The 23,956-nt window shown below is 39.3% G+C and overlaps 1 protein-coding gene across 2 annotated transcripts in view; it reads left to right on the forward strand.

The window, feature by feature from the left end:
- Positions 1-11,143: 11,143 nt before the first annotated feature.
- The window catches only part of TSPAN13 (tetraspanin 13), a 34,149-nt gene continuing 21,336 nt past the window's right edge, over positions 11,144-23,956 (forward strand). The window contains exon 1 of one of the 2 annotated variants that reach the window (XM_058526672.1): positions 11,144-11,390. In XM_058526672.1, the coding sequence (XP_058382655.1) occupies positions 11,328-11,390 (63 nt within the window). In that variant the 5' untranslated portion in view covers positions 11,144-11,327. The remainder of the gene's footprint in view (positions 11,391-23,956) is intronic. The other variant, XM_058526663.1, reaches the window with a different exon arrangement.

Raw genomic sequence — 23,956 nt, forward strand, 5'->3', positions numbered from 1 at the left:
CAGCATGGTCCAAGGCCTCAGGCATACAAAAATAGCTATCAGGTAAAATATTCCAAGGCCTCAAGTCATGTCCCAGCAACTGGCCAAGGGCAGTCCTGAAGACTGGCCTTTCTTTGCAATGTGCAGGGTTTGAGCAACTCAGGCCTGCTGAGTTTTGTGCCTAGATTTAGAAGGGGATCTGGAATTAGAGCAAAGCAACTCTGCTGTAGGACCAATGACAAATCCCTTGTGATCCCAAAACCTCAACTTCAAGATCTTTAAAATGGACTTAATAATATAAGAAACCATAATAATCTCATTGAAATATTAAAAAAAACAAGTGAAGGAATGTATGTAAATAAGTTTTACACTTATAATTTATTCAGGTCATTATAGAAAGCTGGGATGAGGAGCCTTGTAAGAAATATTTGACAGCTTCAATATTTTATGTCTTTATTTATTCATTCAATAAACATTCATTGAATGCCTACAATTTGCTGGGTACTAGGTGAGAGTGAAATGTTAAACCATACTAACATGCTTCTTCATCTCACAGAATTTATTATATATTAATAAAGGGTAGAGAAGTAAGTGAAAAGACCTAGGCAAAGGGTGTGATAAACATGATGATAGAGTTGGCAGAAGGTATAGAATGTGGTAGAAAGTGGGAGTAGCTTAGATGGGTAATGTGATCAGGTTAGGGGTGCCCACCAATTATTCCAGCAATTCGATTCATCTGACCAGGAGACTGTGAGCAGAAGGTGCAGAGATCCCTTTCGACTGGAGGCTTTAAGAGCAGGTGTGTGTTCTCCAGGATCTCTCCTTGGTGTGACAAGATGGAAGTTGCTGGGTCACCACACGGAGGACAGCTGTTCTGACATCCAATTTTGCACGTGTGAGGAATAAACTTTTGTATTGCTAGGGTTATGAAATTTCAGGGTCAAATTTTTATTGCAGCATAGTCTGTCATATCTGACTAATACATATCTAACCCAGACCTAGAAGTTAGGAAGCCCCAGAATGAAAAGAGTATCAGGGAATTAAAATAGTTCAGTGTGGGTTAAAGAGTGCTTGAAGGTCAGTGAGAAGAATTAGGATGAAAGGTAGGTATGGTCCAGGCTTTCAAAGCCTTGTAAACCACATTAAGGAATTTGACAAATGGCAAAAAAGCAATTGAGGATTTTAAGCTAGAATGACAATCAGGTCAAATTTGTGTTTTTGAATGATTACTTTTGTTGCAGGATAGAGAATAGACTGAAGCAGGCCAAAACCTGAGGTAAGGAGGCTAGTTAAAGAGGCTATAGCAGCAAGCCAGAGGAAAGCTGTGCTGAACTGATGGGAATACTGGGGGTGAAGGACAGGGAGAGAGGAGAAGAGTGTAAACAGGCCTTTTTGAAAAAAGGCTTTGGGAGGGATTCTAGCATATGTCCAAATAGTCCAATGTTTTTGTAAAATTTGCAAACATAAGATTTGAACCCTAACCAGCTGACTCTCTCTACTCCAACTTCCCCTCTGTCACACTTCTCCCTCCTGTCAAGTGGCTTTGTAGAGGCTGTTAACATATTTGAATTCAGTTAGGGAAAGTTGAGTTGGGTATATATTCAGTTTGGGTTTAGTGTGATATAGATATGTAGCCTACAGTCACTTCCATATATAGTTAGTTGTTCCACATATAGCTTAGCTAGTCCTCTGTAGGAATGGCTTCCAGGAAAATTTGTATTGCCACTGTGTCAATTCATCCCATGAAACATGAAGGTGCAGTGCCAGAAGTCATAATATGTTATGAATTTATCCTATGGAACTCACACCAAAAGAATATGGAGGAGAAAGAAGGTTTGCAATTTATAGGACCAGAAGGAAGTCTGTGGAAAATTCCTTCAATCATTAGATGTGCAAAATTGTAAATGGAAGAATCTGTCTCAACCACACCTCATCAAAGTAGAAGTTTTCTTATATCATATAGAATTACAGGAAATGCATAATATTTCACTACACGTGGACATTAACACAAACTTATCGAGTGTTGTCAATTCAAGAGTATTTAAGGTTATGAAATGCCTTGAAATGAAGAGCATATATATTCAAGAAATTTGTTAGGGTATGTCAGCTAGCATCAAAGATAGCCTCCAATACCTCCTGGTATTCATGCCCTTGTGTAGTCTCCTCCCCTTAAATATGGGTTGGCCATATTACTTGGTTTTCACCAATAAAATGTGGCAGAAGTGATGTGGGCGACTTCTGAGGCTAAGTCCTAAGAACGCTTGCAGCTTCTGCCTGAATGTCTTGGAACATGTACTCTAGGGGAAGCAACATATCTCATAAGAAGTCCAATTATCCTGAGATTGCCATGCTGTGAGGAAGCTCAAGCTAGTCATATGAGACAGCCTGCATCCCTCACCTGTTTCGGCCATCCCAGCCGAGGCTCCAGACATGTGGTGACGAAGCCATCTTGTACGTCCAGCCAATTCAAACCTTCAGATGACTCTAACATTAGCCTCCATCTGACTGCAACAGAATGAGAATTCTCTAGTGAGAAATGCCAAGCTGAGTCCAGAAAATCCACAGAACCATGAGAGATGATAACAAGTTATTGTTTTAAGCCTCTATGTTTTTGGGGTGGTTTGTTAGGTAGCAATAGATAACTGAAATAGAATCACTGTGGTATAATAAAGACAGCCACAAAATCTTAGCCACAGTCCTATGAAGAGATTGAGTCTATTTCCTCTCCCCTTGAATCTGGCCTGTCACTGCTCTGCCTGACAAGTACAACAGAAATGATACTGTGCTGGTTCTGAAGCCTGTCTTGGAGAGGATTGTCAGCTTCCACCTTGTCTGTTGGAGCACTGAGCCACTATGTGGTAAATCCACACAGAGACCACATGGAGAGGCCGTGAGACTACGTGGAGAGAGAGAACATCCTGGTTGTGCCCTAGCATGTGAGGATGGACCCTGCAGCTCAGCCTGACTGCCACCTGATTATCACTGAGTGACCCTGTCAGCATCTTATGGAGCAGAAGAACTGGCCAGCCAAGCCCTGCTAAAATTCTTGACCTACAAAATTGTGAGATATAGTAAAATGGTCATTGTTTTAAGCTACTAAATTTAGGGCTAATGTGTTATGCAGAAATTAATAATGGGGATTAAGGGTTTCCCCAAATTTATATAGCATCACCGATAATGAATTGTGACAAGTTGTAAAGCAGAAACAAGTTAATCTAAATTATTGATAATAAAAAATAACTTTCAATCAACCATGCTAGAGGAAAGACTAAATTACCTTTCTATTCTCCCTGTGGAAAATATTACAAAATGGTTGTCATGTAAATAAGAGATCGAAGAGTAAGCAGCCAAAAAAGTAGAAACGATGTATTATAGAATTATATAAGGCAGTTAATTAATAAAAACTATATGATTTTTCCAGAATTTGTGAGGTTTGTAGTACTTATTTATTTTAAAAATTTGTAATTTATTGTTTACAAAAGAAAAACAAAGTTTTTCTTTTTAGATAAATATTTACTTTTGTTCCATTTTAGACAAATATTTACTTTTTGTATTTTTTGACTTTTTCTGTACTTTGGCATTCTTTTTCTTAAAGAGCTCCTCCAAATTTTCAGAACACTGAGGTCAAAGAGAAGATTCTACAAGCTTCGAAAGAGAAGAACAAAAAATACAAATGGTCATACACAAAGTACCAGAAATCAGAATGGCTTTGGACTTTTTTAACAGCACTGCAGGATACAATTTATTAGAGAAAGACCATCAAACTTATAAGGAGAAATAATTTCCAACCTAGAATTCGGTGTACTCATCAATAAAATGAGAAAGAAGAATAAAAATATTTTCTGACCAATGTATAAAGTCTCAAAAAATTTGCCACGTGCCTTATTTCAGGAAAGTGCTAAACAATGTGTTCCAGTATATTCGAACTTGCGTACACAGGATATGACTTAACTCTGACACACTCTTATTTCCAAAAACTATGTCTCTTTGTCCTAAATCGTACCTGGTAAACTTTGCCAAAAAGATCACGAAGACACAATGGCACTTTATGGCAGTAACAGCTAATATACCAAGCCCTCTGAAGTGAAATGACAACGGTCACCTTATCAGCTACGTTCCCTAGTAAACAGTTACTGTTCTAAAGAAAAATTTGTACAAGAAACTAAGTTTGAAAAACATACAGATGGTTTTACTATTTTTTTCTATAATAACACTGTTTATATAATATAAAATCTCAGATTACTGATACTTTGGGCTGTAATTACTTATCTTCCCCCTTTTAACTCTTTTACAGTTTAATTACAAAGTGATCATCCAGGAACATTGTTGACACCCCAGGAGTCCCTCTCTTGTTTCCCTATCCTTATCTCTACACACATCCCCAAATGCACGAATATCTTGACCTTTGTGGTTATCAATCCCTCGCTTTTATTTATATAGTTTTGCTTGTTAATATTCATCTTATTAAAATTTATGTTTTTGAGTTTTACATGAATGGAATCATACAATAAACATTTTTGTATTTCTGGTTTCCTTTACTCCGTGTTTGTAAGACACATCCTTATTGTTGAGGTAGCTGTATTTTGCTCATTTTTGGTTTTGGATAGGTTTCCATTATGTGAGGGTACGATGATTTAATTACCCATTTCTGGTATTGATGGATATCTGAGTTGTTTCCAGCTTGGACGATTTCCAGTGCACCAGGAGCTGCATTAGACTTTATCAATCTCACTTTTAGAACTCATAAGCTGTTTATAGAAAAGAGGCAGAAAAATAACATTTTTATAAAATTTAAGAACATTTAGTCACCCTTATAAATGACAGCTTATTTAAATAAACTCAGTTGACCACTTTAATTCCACCTTTTCCTGTTCATTCTGTATTTGTATTAATTAAGGCAGTATTATTGCTTTCAGATCCAAAAAATAATGTATTTCCTTAAGAGGCATTGGACTAAATAAACACAATACATACTGTTCTACAATACTTGAGATGGAAACAGATTCAGGCCTCAGAATTGAAATAAGGTAGATTTCCATAAAGGTTTTTTAGATGTGATGGAACATTAAAAATATCATCAATTCACTCTAAATTGTAATCTCATTGGTACATTGTTAACGTATCAAACAAAGAAAAATTAGAAGGGAGGACACGGAGAAAAAACAGGCAAAGAGTAAGCGGATTATCCTGTCATTAAATCTGATTGTGTCCCCTCATTAAAGTCAACTGATCAGTGGTCAGGTTGTATTTGTCTGGCCATCAAGCTGGATTTGCTCCTTAGGCCCTGGGATCATACATAATGCTCTAATAACTGAATGTGCCACTAAAAATAGTCATAGAAATTCAGCATTGAAATTGTAGTGCCATATCATATGACAAGATAGTCATATATATGCATACGTTTTAGTCCTGTTGGCATCATATGGAAGGAAACAAAAAGAAGCTGGTAAAAGCAAGAAAAAGTTTAACTTGTGGTTGGAAGAAAAACATTTTCTGAATTTGAATTATGATTTGAAGTCCTTTGGCATGAATAGTGAAACATCCTGCATAGCAAAAGGGAGACTGAATATTATTGTAGGAGGAAGAATGTGTTGCATTTAATTGCTAAAATTTGGCAAAACATCAAAAAGGATAACAGAAAAAACAGAGCAAGAGATAACACTTGGCAGGAGAGAGGCAGCTATTGATCAGCTTCTTTGTCTTATTCTTGGCCAAGAAACTCCCTTCTTATGCTCCATTGAATCCGAGAGATTGCTAATCATTACAAAGGCAAGTTTCTTCCTTTATTTGCCCAGGAGACACAAGAATATCAGAGGAATAATGGACCAAAAAAATTGTAATAAAAGATCTATTTGTCACTAGAAATAATTTAAGTACATCAATTTTAGTTAAAACCATTGACAGACATTTAAAAAATTGGCATTTAATTTATATAATAATAATATTTTATTAGCTAAGGAAATATACTGGGGTTTAGCTATAGCAAGGTGTACTATAGTTGAAGCGATTTAAAATTTGCTATATCACTGATATTTTATGTGACTATAAATTGAACAATTTTATGTTTATTTAGTTTCACATTTATATTTCTGAGAAGTCTAGAAAACCTTTCGGTAGGGTAGTTAACAATGCTGTACAATAGCTTAGGAGTAATTTTGCTTAGGATTTAATGAATATAATCAATACCTGGTGTTGAATTATTAAAAAAGAAATGTTGACCTTAAACCTGAATGATAAGAAAAAAAGAGTTTAAAAAATTTAAGATAATGTCAAGCTAAACCTAAACCATGATGAGTTTTTAAATAAGGATCGTTAAAATCTGAAATGGATTACCCAGATGAAGTTAGAGAATTTCCTTCCCTGATAAAATGATGAGGACTGAAAAATTGAAGGATGATTTGAAATGTAACTAGAGAAATGTTTTTAGGATGTTAAGGGAAAAAACATAGTTAGAATTATTTTTCAAGAAAACGCACTTCTCGGATCTATTGTGGGAAACATAATTGAAGCCAGCCTCAATGTTATCCTCTGACATCCATCATTGTGTTTGTGCTGACATTTCCAGCCAATGACTGAGTATGACAAGGATACTAAGGCAGTCTCATTACAGGGGGGTGTGCTGGATTTCTCTGACATCTGACTTTGGCTTCAAGACTCCCTGCTGGCCTTACCAAATCTTCTTAAAACTGCACTGCAGGGGGCTGGCCCGGTAGTGGTTAAGTTTCCATGCTCCCTGGTTGGGATCCCAGGCGTGGACCTATACACCGCTCCTCAAGCCATGCTGTGGCGGAGTCCCACATACAAAATAGAGGAAGATTGGCACGGATGTTAGCTTAGGGCCAATCTTTCTCAAGCAAAAAGAGGAAGATTGGCAACAGATGTTGGCTAAGGGGCCAATCTTCTTCACCACCCTGAGGAAAAAAACTGCACTGCAGTCTAAGACCTTCCTTCCTTCCCTTCCTTTTCTCATTTCTCCCTCCCTCCCTCCCTTCTTTCTTTCCTTCCTCCCTCCCTCCCTCCCTCCTTTCTTTCCTTCCCTCTCTCATTCATAGAGGTCAGACCTGAATTGTGTTCTTTTAGCTCTCTCAGCCTCCTACAGCTCCTTTCCTGTTTTCCCTCACAGACATTTCTTCCAATAAAGCTCTTGCACATCTTATCCAGTCTAGGTGTCTGCTTCTCAGAGGATCTGGACTAATGCATAAGAATTCTGTTTACTCTGGCTCAAAAAAATATTTAAAAAAAATATGAAGGAGAAGGAGAAGAAGAAAGGAGTGTAGCAATCTCCTAAACTGCTAGAAATTCATCTCATTAAAATTTACTGCGAGACTAAGAAATTGTATGTAAAACTGATTAGATTTAGTTTATCTCTGTTATTCCTATTTACAATATATTACAAACCAGTTTGCTAGGAGACCCAATTTTTGAAAAATAAATTTCAATTATCCATTCTATTGATTTTATGGACAAAGACAAATTTATTTTATAAACATAAAACTTCCTCTTCTACTTAACAAAACCCACAGTCTCTTAGCTTAGTCTCCAATATAACTCTCTGAGAGGAACTACAGTCTCATGTCATACTCTTTCTCACATAAGAAGGTAATTTGTCAACAAAGGGGCAATATTGAGGCATAATATGGAAAAAAGACATTACTTGTGACAGATTTAATTTTCCAAAGATAACGTTACAGTTTCTCTCATCTTATGCACTCTTCTGCAATGTGGCCTTGCAACCTTCTCATCAAGAAGTAGAGTCTGTGTTCCTCTCACCTTGAATCCGGGCAGGCTTGTGTTCCTTTGACCAGTAGAGAATGGTGGAGGTGACCATTCTTGGATCTGTGGATTATCTCTTACTAACTTTGGAAAATTCCTTACCATTATCTCTTTACCTATTTCTTCTGCCTCGTTTTCTTTCTCTTCTCCTTCTGGAACTCCGGTCATACACACTATGTCCCACAGGTATCAGAGGCTCTGATCCGTTTTTTCACTCTTTTTATCTTTGTGTTTCAGTTTAAGTAATTTCTATTGACCTATCTTCAAGTTCATTTTTTTTCTTCTGTTGTGTCCAGTCTGCTAAAATCATACTTTAAAAAAATCTGATTGTATCTCATTTTCATTTTTTTCCAATAATCTTGATCTTTCTACTGAAATTTCCCACGTTCCTGCACTTTTTCCACTGAATTCTTTAACACATTTATCATGTTGAGTTTTTAGGACTTGACTGATAATTCCAACATCTGGATTATCCCTGAATATGCTTCTATCAACCATTTCTTTTTTTTGACCATTGGTCAAATTTTCTTGATCATCCAAGCCTTTCATAATTTTTGATTGTGTGTCAGATAGTGTGTATAAAAGAGCTATTGAAACTGAAGTAAATACTATTTATCCCCAGAAAATGGTTCATCCCTTATTCTGTCAGGCTGCTACTGTAGGTGTCTAAGTCGGTCTAAACTGTAGTTGGGCTGGGTTAGGATTTGTTACAGGTTTAGTTAGATTCAAGTCAGCATTGGCTTCAAATATTTTTGAGGGTATGATTAAGACTTCCCTTCTTTAGGAAGGAGGTTTGCGGAGAGATCTCTTTGTGCTTTACTGCTCAGCTACCAGCTTTCTGAGCCTTGGGAAATCTCTGTGCCTTACAACGTGCCTGTTACCTTTTTGTTTCCTGGGGAGTATTCTTTGCTCTCCAGTCATGTCCTTGGCTTTCAGTCATGTCCTAATGAAATCTCTCCCTCTCCTGCTGTTCTAGCTCAGCCTTGGAGGACTCTTACAGTATATCGTAGAGGGATTTTTCTCTTCTGCTACTCCCTTAGCCTTTGGCAGCCACTGCCTTAGATTAGGCAAAGATTCAGATTGCTTTATAGTGATCTTTCCTGTCTGTCTTGATCTGATCCCAGCTTTTAGCTACTTTTTTTAATTAGGGAAGGCCTGTGAACCTTGAGATAGTTGGGGAGGGAGCACTCTTGTCTAATCACAGCCTTTGGAGCTTATAACCCTTGTACTAAGCGAAGGCCCATGAGTTAAAGCTGGCAAGTAGTTGTAGACTCACTCTGCGGCTGGGGCTCCTTGGATTATAAACTGTCACACTAGTCTACATATAGACATTAAAAGATGGTTAAATGGTCAACTAGTTTCCCTTTATTCTTCTCTATGGCAGTCTTCCTTCTATGGCCAATCCACAAGAGATAAAAGCAACTGTGGACCTTCCTAAGAATGTCTTGTTATTTCCTGAATTTTAATTCCTTTAGGTGTCTTTGGGTCCTCAGTTCTCTAATGGGTTTTTTAAAAAACGATGATTTTGTAGCTTATCCAGCTCATTCTTGTTAGGGTGGGACTAAATGGTCTTTTGTAAATTTCTGCATCAAAATCCTAAGGAGATATCCCACTATGTTCATTTGTTTTCTTTCCCAATTTGCAGTGTGTAGTTCCTCTGTTTTCTCTATTAAAGGCCACAGCTCCTATCAGACAACCCTCCTACAACTACAGCTCTTGCCTGGCTTCTGTAACTGTTCCCTTAAATTGTCCCTCACACTTAAGGGAAATCATAACTACCTGCTCTTACTAGGATTGAGCTGCTTCATCATCCTTTGTTGGCTTCTTTGAACCTTGTCCACACTTTTTAGAATAGTCCCTTTGTTAAACTTTTCTCAGTTATGCTATTCGAATGAGCCGTCTCCCTCCTGCTGGATCCCTGATTGATAGGTGGCATTTCTCTGAGAAAAAGAAAGAGAGTCAACCCACAGGGAGACAGTAGAGAGTATTATGAAGAAGGCAAAGAGAGAGTTGCCATAGTTGGTTGAGTAATGTTGAAGTGCAATGTTGTTGACACCCAGGAATGAGAAGAGGAAGAATAGATCTCCCTGCTAATACTTCTTCTTTAGTAAGCCTCTGGCTTTTAAAATGGAAAGCTGAGCACCAAAGTATTGTTTGGGTTTGAGGGTCATTTTCCAGACTGATTTTTGGAATACTTCTGGGTGTATACAAAAGGTTAAAGTGGAATACAAAGGCCAAAGAATCAATGGGGCTTTCTTGGTATGCTGAGGTTGGGGGAGGTAAGGAGAGGTTAGAAGACAGAGCAGAGAATTCCAACAAGACAAATTATTTTAATCAGCTGCAATGTTTTATTTAACATATATTTAGCATTTTCTATCACATAATTTACTCAACATGAACCCTTAGGTTCCATATAAGTATCTGAAAATTTCTTTATAAGAACGTCTTTTGGTAGAAGGTATTAAGAAATAACCAAACTTTTATTGGCTTAGCTTAGTGCCTGGAACACCATAGCTATTCAAAAACTATTAGATCTACTAATATTAGCTGACATTTATTGAGCATTTACCCTGTGCCAGGCACTGTTAATATTCCAATTTACACGTGAGGAGTCTGAGGATACAAGATGCATTTCTATAGCAGACATTCAGCGAACTGATAAATGAATTGACTGAAGTAAAGACTGTCATTTAAAAATTTTCACAGTTCTTATTTGTGGAAAAAAAGCTTATTGAAATTAAGGATTGGAAAACAAAAATAATCTCTCTTGATTTTCTTTTGCATGCACGTATTCATAAAGTTTATTAGTATTTTGCAAATCTCGGTAAGATAAACCTGACCTGACAAGAGTCACAATTACAGGCCATGTATCTTACCTATTTTCTAAGAGAAGGAGAGATTTCATTCTCTCCTTTTATTCTTTGACTTATATCCTTCCTTGCATTTTTCCCCACTTCCTTCTCTTCTTAAATCTTTCGCTTTCTTTCATTGCTTTATTTAGTCATCAAACCAAGCCAAGTGCTTAATTTTAAAATCTCATTCAAAATGGGACCACGTCATCCGCCGGGGCCACGAACCGAGAGGTGCTGTCATATTTCTCCCTGCCAGCGTGGATCTCCGTGGGGCCCGCCCTCTTCTCCTCACCTGCTTCCCAGGAAACGACAGCGAGCCCGCTGTCACACGCTCCGGCCTCGGGCTCCCTCCCCCACGGCCGCGGGCCCCCTCCCCCTCGCCTCGGGGCCGCCCCGCCCCTCCCGGATCCGGGCCTGCTGAGCGCAGTTATTTGCATATTTCTACCTTTGTTCCCTGCCGTTGGCCAATCAGCGTGCGGGGCGAGGCGGGGGTGCTGGGCGGGGCTCGGGCTCGGGCTCAGGCTGCGGCGGCCGCAGGTTCCAGAGTGGTTCCGAGCCGCCCCGGGGTCGCCTCGCGCTGCAGCCGTAGCCCGGGGCTCACCACCCGCATCCGCGTTTCCGCCTCGCCTCGGCCAGGCCCCAAAGGCAAGGACAAAGAGGCTGCCCGGGAGGCTCCGCCGGAGCCAGATTTACCTGCAGTTGCCAGGAACCACAGGCTCCAAGATGGTTTGCGGGGGCTTTGCGTGTTCCAAGAACTGCCTCTGCGCGCTCAACCTGCTCTACACCGTGAGTATCCCGTGCTTATTCCTCCAGATCTGGGGGCTTTGCACCTGCTCGGGTGCTTCTTAGCTACCCTGCTTGGCCAGCGACTCTCTTACTTCATCCGACGCCCCCTTCTCGTCTTCCCACGCTCTGCGCGCCCCCGGCCTCGCCATCAGTCCCCGGTGGGCACCAGGAGCCGGCGCTTGTCGCAGTCTCTTCCTTTTCCTCATTGTGAAGGCTCCGTCTTGCTGGCTCACTGGCGGCGTCTCTGCCACATTGCTCTACCCCGCCCCCTCACCCACCGCCTTGTTTTTCAGTCATTTGAGCAGACCTTGCCACTTTCCCATCCCTGTGCCTTCTGCTACTCTCTCCTGGCTTCCAAACCCCTCTGGGGCGGGTTTGGAGGCGGGAGAGCCGCCTTGGTTTTGAGAACAGTGTTGCAGAAATAGCGAGACCTGAAGCTGACAAGGCGGCATATGGATGGTGTGCGTCTGGTGAGCTCTGCGTGCTCTTGTGATTTTCATTGACGCCACCGAGTAGGTTCACAGGATATCCGCAGCTTCCGAAGTTTGTTTCGTGCTTACGAAAAGGGATGTCTTTTTTTTTTTTTTTTGGCCAGTTTTGCTCATACTTGATTCTTTTCCCATGTGTCTCTCCTCTTATGAATATCCTAACTCCATTTTAATCGAAATCCTCCAATAAATAAGCAAGCCTCCACCCAAGTCGTTTCTTATCCTGCAACCAGCTTGGGCCTTTTAGTTTTAACGCTGCAGTCTATCTTGGTGAATTTTGAGGTACAATTCTGGGTGAATGGGAGGATGGGAGAGCAGGTTGCCCTTTATTGATTGCCTACCACGTCCCAGGTTTTACATACATGATTTTCGTTCGTCATTGTGACAACCATCCGAGGCATGGGGCATTGTCTAAATTTTATACATAAGATAACAGACCAAAAAGGGTCTTAGTAAGTTTACATAGCTGACAGCTGGTGAGTCAGGAGTGAAACCCAGGCTGTGAAATCCACATCTTTCCACAGGCTTCTGTACCAGAAGGAAGAAACTTCCTCTTTGGTCATCATCTCGCCACCATAGTCTTGCTCTCTTCTATAAATACACCTGGCCCTTTGCAGCGCCCACCCTGAAAACAAACCCAGCTCCCCTGCATTAGCAGAGAGCTAGCCATCTGTGCAAGCTTAGGTTACATCTTTGGAATGGAGAGGCTGCCTTGTGGTCACCAACAAGAGAGAGAGGCTGGGTCATTTTACTACTACTGTTCCTTTGTATGTGAACATGATTGCAAAGCTTTAAAGGCAAAACAGAAACTGGAATAAAGTATGTTTTTCTGGCTAGTGAAGTAGGAATCTAATCAACATGGTCACTAATGGTAGGCTTGTGGAGAGAAACAATTCTAGAACACCTGGTGATACAGCTCCTTGTAATTGGATATCCATGTCAAGCTTCAGATCAAAATCCACCTTTGTCTCACCTAAAGTATGCCTATCACATCGGTTGTTTATTAGATAAATGCTGACCAATTCAGGTGTTTTCTTTTATTAGCATGAATGGTCTGCTTAGAACTTCAAATTCCCTGTTTTGTGCTCTGACTTCTGCGCCCACCCAATGATTTAATCATCTCTTCACCAGATACTTAACCTTATAGTGTCTGCTTACACACAGTAGAATGTCTGCCTTGCAGTTTACTTGACTGAGGGGGTCAGTATAGATTAATGTGCTATATATATATGTATAGGCAAGTTATTTTTAGATCTAGTTCTATTGCTTTCAAGATATATCATTTCTAGTTGTATTTACTGTGTATCGGGAAAGCAAGGAGAAAGGTGATTCTAAAGGAACATATTAAGACTTTAGTATCTCCTAAATTATTGATCTTCAGTGTATTCTATTGATTTTAATAGCTGTGCAGTAAAAATTAATTGGAAATTCACAGGACTATAAAAATGGTTAGCCCTTTTAAATCCTAGACTTTTTAGAGAAAGGTGTATTTCTTAAAATGATTCTTGTCTACTTCTTATACATTGCAAACAAGCTTAAATAAGTTCAGCAGTTTAAACTGGAGGTGAATGAAAGGTAAAAGTTGACCCAGGTCTTACATAGATGCTGAAGGTGTGTCACTGTATTATTTAGATTCTGTATTTTCCCTGGTCTCTCCCTCAACTTTTTAAGATGAAAAAATGGGAGGTGGTTGGGGGCTAGGTTGGGGTTGAAGACTTGGGATAGGTTTCTTTTGAAGGCAGGAATAGGAGGACCCTTTCTAAATTCTAATCCCGCCTGGGTCACTGCCTCTAAATATGCTCAAAGTTGCAGGATTAGGTCTGAGGTCATTTCTAAAAGTATTAGTAAATCCAGGATCGCAATTGGGAGCGGCAGGGGTAAAGGCCATGGCCTACTTTGTGTCATCTCTTGTGTTGAAGCATTTTCATGCGGAATTTAGGACTCTCCCAGCCCAACTGTCCACATACTCAGGTGCCTGCTAATGGCCTGAGATTAGAGCAGAATTCATCTTCAGTCCAGAAAGCATGTCATTAAAATAGGTTGGAAGAAACATCCCCCAAACTTGTCATGGACATTTCACCAACTAGCAGTTGATTGTTGTTGTTGTTGTTTATGGTTTGGTTGTTTTAATTAATAGGATCCCTAGTACTGAGCACCTTTAAGTTAGCATAGTAAATGTAAACATTTTATAGATATGGGAGGAAAGGGAGAAGCTAGTCTCTTCACGAACCTTCATGGTGTCACAAGAAGGAGAATGACTCGCTTCAGGACTTCTGACATTTAGAGAAACTGGACGTTTCTTCACTCAATAATATTTATTGGGTGTGTGCTATGTACTAAACTCTCTTCTCAGTCTGGGAATACAATAGTGAACCCAAATAGGCTTTAAAATCAATTTGCCTTTATGAAGCCTCTTTTTTATTTACTATCTTTTTTACATATGATCTCAAGAGCGTTAGTCAGTCAGTAAATATTTGCCAACTGTGTGCACTCTGCTGAGAACTGTGGGAAATAATAAACACATACGCAGGCAAGCACCTACTCTGTGAAGACAGGATCTAATTGGGATTCATGGAGTGGGGAAATCAAATGCTATATAAGGGAGGGACTGACTTTACATGCCATAACATTTAGGGCTAGGGGAGATATTTGGGGGTTAGAGAAGTCAGAGGAGTGAAGGTGTGATTGAATTAGGGAAATGTAGAAATGTAGAAATGGCGTGGGTCTTTTTGACCCACTTTTGCTTAGGGTAGAAATATAAATTGAAACCACTTTGGGAAAATGGTTTAGTTTATTTTTAATAGTTTATTTTAAAATAATTTGTTTGAAAATATTTTGACAAATAGTGAAAAACAACTTTTTAGAATTATACTTAGTGATTTGTGGGGAGTTTTAGGAAATATGAAATAAATGTTATATTACAATATTTAACATTTTGAAGGTTTATAATATATCTCCTTGTGCTTCTTAAGCAGAGAAGAAAAGACTTTTAGGAATTGCAGTGCTGGTATGTATATACTGTATACATATAGGAATATATATGAATAGTTGTTTTTTTTTTTTTGGGGAGGAAGATCAGCCCTGAGCTCATGTCCACGCTAATCCTCCTCTTTTTGCTGAGGAAGACGGGGTCTGAGCTAACATCTATTGCCAGTCCTCCTCCTTTTTCTCTCCAAAGCCCCAGTAGATAGTTGTACGTCATAGTTGCATATCCTGCTAGTTGCTGTATGTGGGACTCAGCCTCAGCATGGCCGGGGAAGCGGTGCGTCGGTGGGCGCCCGGGGTCCGAACCTGGGCCGCCAGTAGCGGAGCGCGCTCACTTAACCGCTAAGCCACGGGCTGGCCCTATATGAATAGTTTTAATTGAGAATGTAAGGAACAGAAAATAACTCCTGGTCTTAAAATAAGAAGGGTAATTTCAGAAGTTTCAGTTTTGTTTCTTTTTCTATATTCTTCTAAAATTTTTCCAAGTTTGTTTCTATTGATTTTTTTCCTTTGCAATTTTTTTCCTGTACCTTTGATTGCTTTGGGAAGAAGCCCCATGCAGCATCAAAAATTATACTTATTACATTCATTCTAAGACACATTATTGATTTACATTTTAATATCTCTGAAATTGGATTGTCTTAAAATAGGTAAAACATACCATGCTTATTTAAAAAATATATAGCTATGCAGCCTATGGGGAGAAAAAGCACTGAATTCAGGAAGAAAATTCAAGTTTGAGTACCAACTCTGCAACTGGCTTGGAATTTAACCTTGGCAAACAGCTTACTTTATTTTAGCTTCAGATTTTTTTTCATTTATAAACTGGTGAGGATATTTTTCACTCATCCCTCATGGGCGGTAGTGAGGATAAAATGACAGAATGTGGATAATCGCTTCAGATGCACTACAGAAAAAAAATTGTTGTTATAGCTTCAAGTGGAAAAAGTCAAATTATTTTAAATTTCTGAATTACAAACTTGCATGTTATAATGAAGAGATTTTCAAGCTATTGGGATTTCTAACACTTAATTCAATCAGGCCCTATGGAGGCAAGGTTTTATACCCTCAAAATAGTAATATTAATCTTTTCGTTGTAAGAAAAAATTGACTGAGGTATGGTAAGTGTAAATTTGGAATCATTTACCTGAACATTTTTTTTAAGTCCTATTCTGGTCACTAGAGTGCTAGAAAACTATAATTTTGTTCAGTCTCACCTCCAAAATAAATGAAAAACACTAGTACTTCAGCTAAAGAAAAATCTCTTTGCAATTGCTTTCACATTATTACATTTGCCATTTTTCAAAATTCTGATCATTTTTCACGTCATTTGATATTTTAATGTGTGCTTAGGTTTGTGTTATTTCTCTCTCTGCCCTTGTTCAAACTACTGAATGAATTTAAAATATTTAAGTGGTTGCTGAATATTTACTTGCCTTTTGAATTTAAAAATGATTCACTGTTTACAGAACCTGGAATTTTCACATGATGCAGTTATGCTGATATTTATAGTCCGCCTTTGTGCCAAATATGTTTGTAAAATTTCCCAAATTTTGATTTAAAAACACAGTAATAAAAATGTGCCATTCATGCCATTTCTCACTTGAAATGAAGTTATTGACTTTTACAAAATTTACATAATTAAGAGGCATTTACAAAGAAACAATTAATTTTGGGAAAAATTGTATTTCAACCCATATTTGAAAAGTGAAATTTGAACATCTCAGTGGCTTAAGTTTACATACAGTTTTAAGTGGTTTAAAAGTGGGCCGTGGTCACTTCAAACACATTTGAATTACTGGTGAAGGCAGGCTAGGTTTAGTTCCTCTTCCTTTTTGTCACATTTCACCTGGATTCATCCTCCAGACTATCTTACCACTGTAGAATGGATAATCCAAACCCACTTGTAATAATGGATGAAAAGTCTAGGAGAACAAACCCAAAATCCTTTAACGTGCTGTTCAAGATCTTTCACCATCTGCTCCTCCTGTCTGCATCCTTTTATATATATCAGCCACAGAGGATTCCTCACATATTTTGCCCTTTCGCTCTTTGCTGATCCTCTGCTGTCAATCTGTAATGCCTCGCTCTATCTTTGTAAAGTTACTCAAATAAACCCTCCTATTTCTTTAGTCAGAATGAATTGTTTCCTTAAATTTTCACTTGGGAATCTTAATACCTGAATGTCACCCCAGACTAATTCAGTCAGGATTCAGGGAGAGGGGGAGGGCACGTGATTTTTAAAAAAGCTTTCTTAAAGCTTCCTACCTAATTCTAAATTACAGTGAGGGCAGAGAGCCAGTGTTGTTAGGTTTTGTTTTACTTTGTCTTTGCCATTGACCACACCAGTGCTCCATATTGTGGATAGCTCTGTGCTTGCTTCAGCCCGGCGCCCCCCACCCCCAGCCACGGGCTAGACCATTTACCTTTTGTTGGCAAAGATCATAGTTTTCTCCTTGTTGCATCCTTCAGTGAGTGGCATTTTTTTTTTTTTTTAAACACAGAGCCTAAACTCTCTAAATACTTCTTGAATTGAATTTGCAGAATCAGCTCCCCCCTTTTCACCAGAGGTAAAACATACCTAATGAAAACATGCATAGAAATGATACTTTAATCAAAAGTAAATCTAGAAGACAGCCAAATATTGTAAAACATGAAAGTTAGAATTGGGTTAAAAAATAATAATAGGAATTACTTTTATCTATCTACTGTAGAATCTAATATTTTTCTTGGAATAGTCTTTTTTCTTTCATTGTTGGCCAGTCTTTCATACATTTCTGAGGTTTTCCTGTAATCTTTCCCGTGAACAAATCCACTTCCTGTAAGATTGTACTATAATTGTAGTTGGCTGGTGTTCTTTATACTATTAGATTAATATATGATTATTAGTCTAATATAAATGTATTATAAGATGAACCCAAATAATTTTCTTTTGTTCATTCCAGTAAATATTAATGGGGCATCAATAGCAGTGAACAAAATAAACCAAAACATCCTGCATTCATGGATATTACATTTATGGGAGAAGATAGAAGATAAGCAAATAAGCAAATAAATTATAAATCCTATTAGGAGATAAAAAAGTGCCAGGGAGAAAAATAGAGTAAGAAGAATGAAGAGTAGTGGGGCAGTGGGGTGGGTGGGGAGGATAAGTGCATAGTTTTACATATGGTGGTCAGATCAGCCAGCTTGGGAAGACAGCGTTGGAACAAGGACTTGGAAGGAGATATAGGACAGATGTTTGGGGAAAATGTTTCAAGTAGAGAGAATGGCCTTTGAAAAGATTCTGGCTGAGGACTGTTGCTGCTTTATGCAAGGGACAAAGAGGAGTCCAGTGTGCTAGGACAGAGTGAGCAAGGGGTGGATGGAGTGGTAGGAAATGAGGTCAGAGAAGTTATGGGACCCAGATGATGAAGGGCCTTGAGAGCACTGTAAGGACTTGAGCTTTTACACCAAGTGAGTTGGGGAGCCATTGGTGAGTTTGGGCCTGATTTTCATTTGAGAGAATGTCTGGCTACTGAATTGAGAGTCGATTATAGATGGAAAAAGTGGAAGCAGTGAGACCACTTAATAAGGCTATTGCAGTAATTTAGGCAAGAGATGATGGAGGCTTGGACTAGCATGATGACAATGAAAGTAAGAGAAATAGTCAAATTTTGAGTGTGATTGGAAGGTGTGGCCAACGTAATTTCCTGATTGATTACAACGGGATGAAAGAAAGACGAGTCACAGATTACTCATGATTTATGGCCTAAGCTACTGGCAGGATAGATTTGCTATTAATGGGAATGGGCAAGACTGTGGGTAGAGCCCAGGCTTTGGGAGGAAAATAAAGGATTCAGTATTAGATGTGATGCCAGTCGATACCCAGTGGAGATGTCAAGCAGTAATTAGACTAACAATGGCGTTCAGGGGAGAGGAATAGCTGAAGGTTTACATTCAGGGAGCCATCAACATAGAAAATGGTATTTAGAGCTGAGACTGGATGAAATCAACAAGTTAGTGAAGGTAGATTGAGAAGGGCAGTGGTCCATGCATTGAACCAAGGACACTCTTGTAAGAGTTTCAGGAGACAAGGAGGAGACAGCAAAGAAACCAGAGAAGGAATGGCCGGTCAGGTAAGAGGAAAACCTGGTAGAATTCCATGTCCTAGAAACCAAGTGCAAATTGTTTTAAGGAGACGGAATTGACAATCTGTGTCAAATGCTGCTAAGTAAGATGAGGACTAAGACTTGATTCTTGAATTGATCAATGACGAAGTCATTTTTTTCTTTTTGTGTGTGAGGAAGATCAGCCCTGCGCTACCATCCGATGCCAATCCTCCTCTTTTTGCTGAGGAAGATTGGCCCTGGGCTAACATCCGTGCCTATCTTCCTCTATTTTGTATGTGGGACGCCGCCACAGCATGACTTGACAGGCGGTGCATCGGTACGCGCCCGGGATCTGAACCTGCGAACCCCGGGCCACCACAGTGGAGCGTGCGCACTTAACTGCTGTGCCACTCGGCCAGCCCCTGACAAAGTCGTTGAAAAGAGCAATTGCCCTTTTGTTTTTCATATCATAGACTATATGCCCTTCAACAGTAAGGAGCATGTCCCAGTCACTCCTGCTTTCCTGAGTGCCTAGCACAGCCCTGGCATATGGTTGGCATTTAGTTAATTGAATGAAGGAATCAGTGCAGGGCTCTTCTGCCCATAACTCCACCTCTTGTCTCCTAGAACTGCTCCAAAGAAGGAAGAGGTAAAGTGGAGTTGGAACTTTGTTGGCAGCTATGTGTGCCACCTCAAACTAGTTATCTTTGGAAAATGACAAGTCAGCGTCCCTTATTTTGATTCCCTTTATATAATTTCTTCCCAGCAGAGATATCCTATGTATTTTGTGCTTAGAAAGTATAAAATAATCTACTTGGCACCATGGAGAACATCAAGAAGAAAAATATGTGGCAAGGGCACTTCAGGCTTCCTTGTGTCATCTGAAGAATGAAAATGAAGCAATTAAAGAACTTAGGTCTTGGCTTCAACACTAAACGTCTGGATATTGAGCAATATCTAGGTTATTTATAGAATTTTCAAGTTTCCAACCAGATGTTTGGCATTGTAGCGACACATGCTTGATCATCTCTAAAGTGCTATTCAGTTTTCCACATTAAGCAGAAGTTCAGAAGAGGGTTTGGTGTTCAAAGGTAATTCCTCATTATGAACCTTGAAGCATTTAGAGGAAAGATGGTCAGGAGCCCTTGTTTTCTTTACATGTCTGTGGATGCTGTATTACATTTTGGTGGTGTAGTCCTTCTAAATCTTATTACTGTTTTAGATTTACTTGCCCTCCACTACCGTCACAGCTTCTCTCTTGCTTTAGTGCTGACAAAACATTTTTGAGTAACTTAACTACAAAATATAATCTAGTTTTTTTCAAATGTTCTACATTCCTCTTTCATCCTCAAAGCAATTCACTTACCCTGGTAGAATTTGAATGCTCAAAAAATATTTAGCTGTTTTAGAAATAATTCAAATCTGTCTTTGCATCTTGTTTTTGAAATGTGGTGGATATTTGATGAAAGAATGAAAATCTCTTTTGTAGGTAATATAGAGAAAGAATAATCTGGAACATCATTAGACTAGATTTTTTCCCCCCAAATATTGTCTAGCTTAGGGCATTAACATTTGCCTTTTCTTAAAGCATAATGAGCAATGTCACAAGCTCTTTCATTCAGCAGTATATTTTGAGTACCTCTTCTGCACCAGATGCTAGGAATATCAGATCCACATGTGCCTTGATTGTATGACACTTAAAGTATAGAGGGCTCATTAGAAGAATTCAAAGTATGGCTGCAGGTGGGGATTAGTGGCTAATGAATTACCTCCAGGGGTAATCCAGGCCCTTTACGTCCTTGGATTTGTCAGCCTGAGATTTGGACTTGATCCTAAGATTAGAAACAAAAGATCGCCAGCGTGGGAACGACCTGATCATGTTGGCTTTAAAAAAAGACCATCAAAGACCACCATATTAGGAATAGAGTCCAGTTGCAGGTAATAGAAATTCAGCTACCGCTGCTTAAAATAGTAAACTTTATTATTTTCATGTAGCAAGATGTCCAGAAGTAGGTAGTCCAGAGCAGGCACACAATTCAAGCATGTTATCAAGGTCCCAGTCTCCATCTGTTTTCCTGCCCCACCATCCTTGGCATGTGACTTTCTTCTTTGTCACTAAATTACATCTGCAATTCGAAGCATCATGATTTGTTCCATGCCAGAAGAAAGGTGATGCTACAAAATGCTTTTCCTTGTGGAGCTGTGTCTTTTTGGGAGAACAGTTTTATTGAGATATTGACATGTAATAAACTGCACTTATTTAAAGCATACATTTGATAAGTTTAGAGAGATATATATACACCTGTGAGCCCATCATCACATTCAAGACCTTGAACATATCTACCTCCTCCCAAAGTTTCCTTATCCTCATTTGTAATCCCTCCCTCCTGCCCCACAACCCCTGCTCCCTGTCTGCAGGCAACCACTGACCTGCTCAGCAGTAAATTTTAGGCTGGGGTTAAATTTGTAAACCTAGGGAGGGTGTTTGCAGAAAGAAGATGGCCTAGGACATTTCTCTGGCTCATTGATTCCCTTCTTGTTTTGTCCTTGTTTGTTTTAGGGTAGTCTTTTTAGCTAAAAGGGAGTGCTCATATATTTTTTATTTTATTTTATTGAGGTCATAATAGTTTATAACAGTGTGAAATTTAAGTTGTACATTATTATTTGTCAGTCACTGTATAAATATGCCCCTTTTCCCCTTACACCCAACCCCCAACCCCCTTCCCCTCTGGTAACCACTAATCTGTTTTCTTTGTCCATGTGTTAGTTTATCTTCCACATATGAGTGAAGTCATACAGTATTTGTCTGTCTGGCTTATTTCAATTAACATAATACCCTCAAGGTCCATCCATGTTGTTGCAGCGATTTTGTCTTTTTTTATGGCCGAGTAGTATTCCATTGTGTGTGTGTGTATACACACACACACACACACACACACACATACACACACACCCCATCTTCTTTATCCAATCGTCAGTCAGTGGGCACATGGGTTGCTTCCACTTCTTGGCTATTGTGAGTAATGCTGCAGTGAGCATAGGGGTGCATAAGTCTCTTTGAATTGTTGATTTCAAGTTCTTTGGATAAATACCCAGTAGTGGGATAGCTGGGTTGTATGGTATTTCTATTTTGAATTTTTTTTTTTTTTTTTTTTTTTTGTGAGGAGATCAGCCCTGAGCTAACATCCGCCAATCCTCCTCTTTTTTTGCTGAGGAAGACGGCCCTGGGCTAACATCTGTGCCTATCTTCCTCCACTTTATATGGGACGCCGCCACAGCATGGCTTACCAAGCAGTGCGTCGGTGCGCGCCCGGGATCCGAACCAGCGAACCCCAGGCCGCCGCAGCGGAGCGCGCGCACTTAACCGCTTGTGCCACCGGGCCGGCCCCTTGAATTTTTTGAGAAATCTCCGTACTGTTTTCCATAGTGGCTGTACCAGTTTGCATTCCTACCAGCAGTGTATAAGGGTTTCCTTTTCTCCACATCCTCTCCAACATGTGTTATTTTTTGTACTGGTGATTATAGCCATTCTGATGGGTGTAAGGTGATATCTTAGTGTAGTTTTGATTTCCATTTCCCTGATGATTAGTGATGTTGAACATCTTTTCATGTACCTATTGGCCATCTGTATATCCTCTTTGGAAAATTGTCTGTTCATATCCTCTGCCCATGTTTTAATTGGGTTGTTTGTTTTTTTGTTGTTGAATTATATGAGTTCTTTATATATTTTGGAGATTAACCCCTTGTTGGATATATGATTTGTAAATATTTTAGGAGTGCTTATTTTTTTTTAAAGCCCATTGACAAGGTGAAGGATTTAGAGTTAGTCTAGGTTGTGAAGGTAGTCACAGTGGTAAAGGTAGACAGAGTCACTGAAAGTTTGCATGTATTAAAAATTTATGAAAAACACTTGCAAGATGGAGCTTGTATTAATCAGAGTTCTTTATAGGTTATAGAGGAGCTTAAAAGAATGCGTTGGCTCACACGATTGGGAGATCCAATTGCTGGATCATCCATCAAGTATGGTTGGATCAAGGAGCTCAGAAGAGGTCAGAACTCTCTTGCCCCTTCTAGCTACTTCTCAGCTCAGCTGGCCTCTGGTTAGATTCTTTTTGAGGCTAGATCTTTCAGTGTGCAAGATGGCCACTGGCAGAACAATTTTGATTGTATAGGTTGCTATGTCAGAGGAACACTTTTTTTTTTTTTTTTTTTTTTCCTTCAATATCTCTATATTATCTTATGAGACATACAATTGACCTGCTGGTTTATGGTCCCACCCCTTGGACCAATTACTATGGACAGGAGGATGAGCAACTTTGATTGATAGGCCTGAATCTTTTGTCTCTGCTGCTGGTGGTGGTCAGAGAGGGCCAGTGAGACACTATGATTAAGAGTTTTACGAGAAGTATATGTGCTGGCTTCTAAAAGCAACGTATGTCCACTATAGAGGTCATTCTTCCTCTGGGCAGCAATTCATCTAGTTCTTCTTTTCTTAATTCTAGAATATTCTAGCAAGTCCTTCAACATTTGAAAGGCTTAGTGTAGTGGTTTAATATGTCAACACCCACTTAAGCTAGATTATAAAGAACATTATGCACAACACATTTTTGTTGTTGTTCTGTAATGGCGTTGCATGTATTAATCCAAAAGGTGCATAAATACATGTTGGTTAGTTTTAAACAATTTTATTTGCTAGAGTCATCTCCAAGATACTCTTCATCTCTAGTAGAATTTCTTGCTTCCCTGCCTCAGGCAGTGCACTGCACGCTTGTATGTGAACGTAGGCATATGTGACGGAATTTCTGGGTCGGGGAAAAGAAAAATAAAAAGCACAAAATGAATAAGCTAGCATTTGATAGTTAACTAATAGAAAAAGTCATATACGTAGAGGACTTGATCGTTCTTCTGTGCATGACTGTTCAGCCAGGCCTCATAGGGAGTGACTTAAAAGAGATGCTGTTCAAATACATATTGATCTGGCTACAAAACAAGAACTACAATT

Source organism: Diceros bicornis, chromosome 3, assembly GCF_020826845.1.
Source record: "Diceros bicornis minor isolate mBicDic1 chromosome 3, mDicBic1.mat.cur, whole genome shotgun sequence".
Taxonomy (NCBI): Eukaryota; Metazoa; Chordata; class Mammalia; order Perissodactyla; family Rhinocerotidae; genus Diceros; species Diceros bicornis.